Genomic DNA, 7566 nt, shown 5'->3' on the forward strand with positions numbered 1-7566 from the left:
TGCTTCGTCTGTCCTGTCTGTCTGTCTGTTCCTGTCCTATTTCCTGTCTGGTTGTCTGTCCTAAGTCTTGTCTGTCCTGTCCCTGTCTGTCTGGTCTGTCTGTCTGTCCTGTCTGTCCTGTCTGTCTGCATTCCCTGTCTGTTCTGTCTGCTTCTGTCCTGTTTGCTTTGTAAGAGTGCAGACAGAGGTTGTCCAAGAGTGTCCGAAACAGTTTGCTGACAGCGGCATCACTATCAATAAACGGTCTATCGCTCTGCTATTGTCTGTCAGAAGTATTGTTGAAAAGGCCCACTGTATAGACATGGAACAAGAAGGGTATAGATAAAGAAGTGGATAGCTGTTAGGGAATTAAGCTGTTGCTTGAAAGACGCGCCAAAAACATGTTCCTTAAAAGAGAAGGTGACTAAAGGGGATGTGGGTAATGAGCAATGCGGAGGGGTTGGACGAACATAGTTTCCCTAGAATGTGGATGGAGCATTGGGATATCCTTTATTTGAACCTCCGTCTATAAAGGACTGTTAATTTAGCGTATACTTTGACATGAAACGTCAAAATTACACATGTTCATATCTTCATTACACCTTAACAAACGGTCTTTTAGAACACCTACTCATTCAATAGTTTTTATTTTTCATTTACATTTTTCTACACTGTGAGAATAATTTATAGTGGAAGATCGTAAAACAATGAAAATAAACCACACATCGGCATCATTTGTAGTAACGCAAAAACGTCTGTTATAGTCTAATATCATAATGTAACTCTTTTATATTCTTGGGTTCACGTAATTCAAATAGCCTACCCTTTCGTGCTTCTGATGACTAGTTGGACTACACTCTTGGGACATTCTTCCCGTTCACCACCACGCTTCGTGATAGTTAGTTCTTATCCCCACCTGGAATCGCAGATTTCAATGAACAGGTGTGCCTTGTTAAGAAGTTAATTTTGTGGAGAATTTCTTTCCACTTCTTAATGCGTTTGGATCGCAGGTCAGAGTTTTGCTGTTGTGACAGAGGTACGGGTTGGAATCTTATTTGACAGATAGCATATTTGGTAAAAGCCAAGTCCATATTATGGCAAGGCACACGCTGTCAAATAAGCAAAGAGAAATGACAGTACTTCGCCAGCTGGTCATTTAGCTCCTTTAAAAAGACATGAACGGTAGCTCGATATGGAACATTTCAAGAACTTTTTAAAGTTTTCTTCAACTTTAATGGTCCCAATGTCACGGACCAGTTCCTGTTAGAACGTTAACTCGGTTTTAAAATAAAATTAAAATATGATGGGTAGTTATTTTTGTGCCAACCCAAAAAAGGGGTTATAAAATGGGTATAATATATACAGTTGAAGTAGAATTTACTATAATATATACACGGACAAGATCATTTAAATACTCCAGTTTTTCACAATTCTTGACATTAATCCTCTAAAATTCCCTGTCTTCAGGTCAGTTCAGGATCACCACTTTAATTTTAGAATGTAAAATGTCAGAATAATAGCAGAGAAATGATTAATTTTCAGCTTTTTATTTCTTTCATCACATTCCCAGTGGGTCAGTTACCATCTCAATTAGTATTTGGTGTAGTTCATTGCTTTTTAGGTTTTATTGTTAACTTGTGGGTCCAAATTTTCGCGACATCCACAAAACCTCCCACACATACGTTCGGGTGAAATTTTAACTGCCCATTCCTCCTGACAGAAGCTGGCAACTGAGTCGGGTTTGTAGGGCTCCGTTGCTACGCAACGCTTTTTCGTTCTCCCACAAATTGTCCTATGGGATTGAGGTTCAAAGCTTTTGTGAATGGCCACTCCCAATACCCTTGCTTGTTGTCCTTAAGCCATTGCTCTGAAACTTTGGAAAGTATGCTTGGGGGTCATTGTCCCATTTGGAAGACCATTTGCGACAAAACATTAACTTCCTTGACGATGTCTTGAGGTGTTGCTTCAACATATCCACAATTTTCTCGCTTCATAGCCATCTGATTTTGTGAAGTGCACCAGTCCCGTTCTGCAGTGCAAAGGTCACCACTACGGGAGCGGTTGTTCGTCCGCTTTGCAAGCTCGAAGAAAGAAGGAAAAACGTTTTGTTTCCCCTCCAAATACGCTATACGATGGTCATTATGCAAACGGTTCTATTTTTGCTTCATCAGACCAGAGGACATTTCTCCAAAAAAGTAGACTTTGCTCTCCCTATGTGCAGTTGCAACCCGTCTAGTCTGTCTTTTCTATGTGCGGTTTTGAGCAGTAGTAGGCTTCACCTTGCTGGAGCGCCTTCAGGTTATTGTCGATATAAGACTTTTACTGGATATGATAACGTATCTTGTACTGTTTTCCTTCAGCATCTCACTAAGTCCTTTGGCTGTTGTGCTGGGATTGATTTGCACTTTGTCGCACAAAGTACGTTCGCTCTAGAGCCAGAACGCGTCTTCCTTCCTGTGGTGGGTTGCGACGCGCTGGTGGTCCATGGTGTTTATACTGCGTACAATTGTATATACAGATGAACGTGACTAACCTTCAGCATTTGGAAATTGCTCCGCAAGGATTGAACCAGACTTGTGAATTTTCTTCTGAGGTCTTGCCTGATTTCTTTGATTTTCCCATCCATGATGTCAAGCAAAGAGGCACTGACTTTGAAGGTAGGCCTTGAAATACATCCACAGGTACACCTTCAATTGACTCAAATTATGTCAATTAGCCTATCAAAAGCTTCTAAAGCCATGACATAATTTTCTAGAATTTTCCAAGCTGTTTAAAGGCACAGTCAACTTAGTGTATGTAAACTTCTGACCCACTGGAATTGTGATACAGTGAATTATAAGTGAAATAATCTGTCTGTAAATGTGTGTCTTACACAAAGTAGATGTCCTAACTGACTAGCCAAAACTATAGTTTGTTAACAAGACATTTGTGGAGTGGTTGAAAAACGAGTTTTAATGACTCCAACCTAAGTGTATGTAAACTTCCGACTTCAACTGTATATATATTTCCTGAGCTTTCTTATATCTACTAGATATAGGACAAACACTTCAAAACATTGTTTCTTATGATTTCTTTTTTGACTGTTTTTTTTGCCATTTACAGTGCATTCGGGAAGTATTCAGACCCCTTGACTTTTTCCACATTTTGTTACGTTAAAGCCTTATTCTAAAATGGATTAAATCACTTTTCCCCCTCATCAATCTACACAATACTCCATAATGCCAAAGCATGAAAAGGTTTTTAGAAATGTTTGCAAATGTATAAATTAAATTAAAAGTTCAAAAATAACATTTACATAAGTATTCAAACCCTTTACTCAGTCCTTGTTGAAGCACCTTTGGCAGCAATTACAGCCTTGATTCTTCTTGGGTATGACGCTACAAGCTTGGCACACCTGTATTTGGGGAGTTCTTCTCTGCAGATCCTCTCAAGCTCTGTCAGGTTGGATGGAGAGCATTGCTGCACAGCTATTTTCAGGTCTCTCCAGAGATGTTCGATCGGGTTCACGTCCGGGCTCTGGCTGTGCCACTCAAGGACATTCAGAGACTTGTCCCGAAGCCACTCCTACGTTGTCTTGGCTGTGTGCTTAGGGTTGTTGTTCTATTGGAAGGTGAACCTTTGTCCCAGTCTGAGGTCCTGTCTGTTCTGACTGAGCCTGACCACTCTGCCTGCCCCTGACCCTGCCTGCCGACCTGTACCTCTGCCTCCCTCTGGATTACCGACCTCAGCCTGCCTTGACCTGTCTACTGCTTGCCTCTGTTGGAACATTAAACATTATTACTTCGACAGTCTGCATCTGGGTCTTACCTTGATTTGTGATATTGCCACCACCATGCATCACCGTAGGGATGGTGCCAGGTTTCCTCCAGAAGTGGCACTTGGCATTCAGACCAAATAGTTCAATCTTGGTTTCATTAGGCCAGAGAATCTTGTTTCTCATGGTCTAACAGTCCTTTAGGTGCCTTTTGGCAAACTCCAAGCGGGCTGTCATGTGGCTTTTACTGAGGAGTGGGTTCCGTCTGGCCACTCTACCATTAAGGCCTGATTGCTGGAGTGCTGCAAAGATGGTTGTCCATCTGGAAGGTTCTCCCATCTCCACAGAGGAACTCTGGAGCTCTGTCAGAGTGACCATCGGGTTCTTGGTTACCTCCCTGACCAAGCCCTTCTCCCCCGATTGCTCAGTTTGGCCGGGCGGCCAGCTCTAGGAAGAGTCTTGGTATTTCCAAACTTCGTCCATATAAGAATGATGGAGGCCACTGTGTTTTGGGGGACCTTTAATGCTGCGGAAATGTTTTGGTACCCTTCCCCAGATCTGTGCCTCGACACAAGGGTCTGAATACTTATGTAAATAAGGTATTAATGTTTTTTATTTTTAATCAATTTGCAAACATTTCTAAAAACCTGTTTCCGCTTTGTCATTATGGGGTATTGTGTATAGGTTGATGAGGGAACATTTTTCCCCAATCAATTTTAATAAGGCTGTAACGTAACAAAATATGGAAAAAGTCAGTGAATCTGAATACTTTCCGAATGTACTGTATGAATGTGATGTGTTATTCAATGCGTTTCTATAGTAGTAAAGGCCAAATTCAATACCTTATCAAATCTTTAAAAATATATATATTTGATACCTAAAGGGGTCCTAAAATTCTAAATCAAATAGCTAAATGATCCATAGCATGACCATCTTAAAACAATTCCATATGTCATCTTAGAATCCCCCCCCCCCTCTCGCCCCCGGCTTAGACTTTTAAGAATGAACATTTCTCACCTTGGCTTGTTCTCTGGCTTGGTCCCGATGAGACGGTCCACTCTGGAAGGGTTAGGTGGGAATTTGGGGAGGGCACTGCTGTCACACAGAAAATCCGCTTTCCAGGATAACTCATGGTAAGGACGTCCCTCTGTCTTAAACAACATATAATACAAAAAACACTTAATGCCACCAGTCGAACTATACTCATTTTAATCTAGTTTGCGAGTCATTCTTACCAAGTATTGTATTGCAGCATATATCAGATAAATATATCAAAGGGTTATCCAAGATTGATATAGATAATATGTTGTCTTATCATATAATTTGAGCTGAATTAATGACTATTATATTTTCCTTAAAGATTTTAAGGCAATTACAGTACATTTTTCTTTGTCCAAGATTACATTTTATCATTGCATTCAGATTTGGGAGCATTGGTAAGCAAATTTATTCCGTTTTCAACACAAACACACCGCCTTTCATTAAATTTCTATATTTACATATCTTTATAGATTTAATCAACATACATAAACAGTATGTGAATGTCGACACAGCATCTTCTTCAGTTCAACACAACCTAACTACTCAAGTAACCTTCAAAAACGTGTTTATTGATGCCCACTCAACAATACTCTGTTGTTTTTAAGCAGATGTGCGGTTAAATCTATTTTAATTTCAGTATCTAAGATAAGGAGGAAAGGCATAAGTTTCCAGTAAACTAGGCTTTGAATTCTGTGCTTCAGACTCAGCAATAGATCCTCTGTGCACGGCGTCTGCTTGCTCATAGCGCATTCAGTTCAACACTCGTTACTGGCAGTTGGGACAGAACGCAGTCCAAGCACGTCCATATCTGCAGTTGGGGACAGTGAGCATGTCCACACTCCAATACTGCAGTTTGGGACGAGCGGTCAACACTCATACTGCAGTTGGGACGAGCGGCCAACACTCCATACTGCAGTTTGGACAGAGCAGTCAACCTCATACTGCAGTTGGGACAGTTTTTTAGCGGTCAACACTCGCCATACGCAGGTTGGGACACGAGGCAGTCAACTCCACTACTGCAGTTTGGGAAGAGCAGGTCAACACTCCATAACTGCAGTTGGTACTGAGGCGGTCAAGCTCCATACTGCAGTTCGGGAAGAGTGGGTCAAGCATTCATATGCAGTTCGGGACAGAGCAGTCAACATTCCATACTCATTGGGACAGATGGGGTCAACATTCCATATGCTGCAGTTGGGACAGAGCGTCAACATTCCATTACTGCAGTTGGGACAGAAGCGGTCAACATTCCATACTGCAGTTGGGACAGAGCGGTCAACACTCCATACTGGCTAGTTGGGAACAGAGCGGGTCGACATTCCATATCTGCAGTTTGGGACAGAGGGCAGTCAACCTCCATACTGCATGTTGGGACAGAGCGGTCAACATCTCCATACTGCAGTTGGGACATGATGCGGTCACACTCATAATCTTGCAGTTGGGACTGTTTAGGGTCCGATAATCTTTGGTCTGTCCGCTGCTTCCCTGCAACACTCATTCTAACGTTACATTCAACCTGCCTTACTTCATTCTTGATTCTTCTTCCTTTTTGGCAGGAATCTTCTAACTTGGTGGAAGGATGGAGGATGGAACAAAGGATAGGAGTAATGAAGTTATCCAGCCTGCTGACTAAGAAATGTAAATAGACCGAAAACCTAGGCTCTCTCTCTCTGCTCCTCATAGGTCTGCTGGACTTTCGATGCTTGAGGGACTAACATAGTCAATTGACATGTTTCATATTCCATCTGCGAAAACAGACCAATTTCCAATGCTTTTTTTAGTTTCTGGATTGCATCTTCTTTCAGAACGATACCAGGTTGAACAAATTAGTAACACCTGCTCTTCAGTGACAAAGACCAGACCAGGTGGAGGATGATCCTTATTAAATCACACTCCATGCACCAACGAAATTCAGGCTGTTCAGAATGTTTTGGTATACTCAGTGTATATGATATTGGGAATTACTCAGAATATCACACTATGGACATTTCCTCAGCCGGATATGGACTCATCAATATCCTAGAGACATCCTATTTTCTCTTCATGTTACAAATACTCTCTGTTTCAGACATCGCATATCTGTGTTTTTTCCTCCTCCAAGTAATTCAATATGTTAGCTATATTAATTCAGATAGGCCTATGTTTTTGTCTTGGCTGAGGTCCATATCAGGATCTTGATATGCTTTTTTTGGAATATTGGTGAATCAATAGGACGATATAGATGCTTTGAGTTTTTCCGCAATAGCTCATAATTTGACCAATATGAAATTACTATTTAATTTTCTGCAAATCTTTCCCTGCAGGATTCATACATGATATGGCCAGAGAAATGACTCATTAGATATTTTTGAGATAGAGAAAATGCTGTCCAATAGGCTATGACTAAATACAGTAGGCCTATATAGTGGTTTTCTTCAGCTATCATACAATTCATATGCTTCTTGCCTGATGTCATATCAGGATCTTGATTTGGCTTTTTGATATGCTAAATAAGGACATTTCTGATGCTTATTTGAGGACTATGCTCAATAATTTGACATTATTAAATTCCATGTATTCTTTCATACACTAGTATAATTTTTGTATTCACTCTGCAATAAAGGTGCACAAAACTAAAATCACTGTCTGGTAGCCTTAGCAATATATAATAAGTATTTTCTGCTGTTGAGTTCCACTGTCGATTTTTTTATTTGTGCGCCACAATGAGTGTGTAATCAACTGAACAACTGGAGTAAAAAGTGTTGAAGCTGTTAAAAATATCATAGGAAAGTTTTATAGTAAGTAGCTAATTTGAG

General features: G+C 40.7%; 1 protein-coding gene across 1 annotated transcript in view; it reads right to left on the bottom strand.

Moving 5' to 3' along the window:
* Nucleotides 1–4746: 4746 nt before the first annotated feature.
* LOC111981369 (meiosis-specific coiled-coil domain-containing protein MEIOC-like) overlaps nt 4747–7566 on the bottom strand; it is a 7322-nt gene continuing 4502 nt past the window's right edge. The window contains exon 3 of the mRNA XM_024012600.1: nt 4747–4884. Coding sequence (XP_023868368.1) covers nt 4747–4884 — 138 coding nt within the window. The remainder of the gene's footprint in view (nt 4885–7566) is intronic.

Source organism: Salvelinus sp. IW2-2015, linkage group LG20, assembly GCF_002910315.2.
Source record: "Salvelinus sp. IW2-2015 linkage group LG20, ASM291031v2, whole genome shotgun sequence".
NCBI lineage: Eukaryota > Metazoa > Chordata > Actinopteri > Salmoniformes > Salmonidae > Salvelinus > Salvelinus sp. IW2-2015.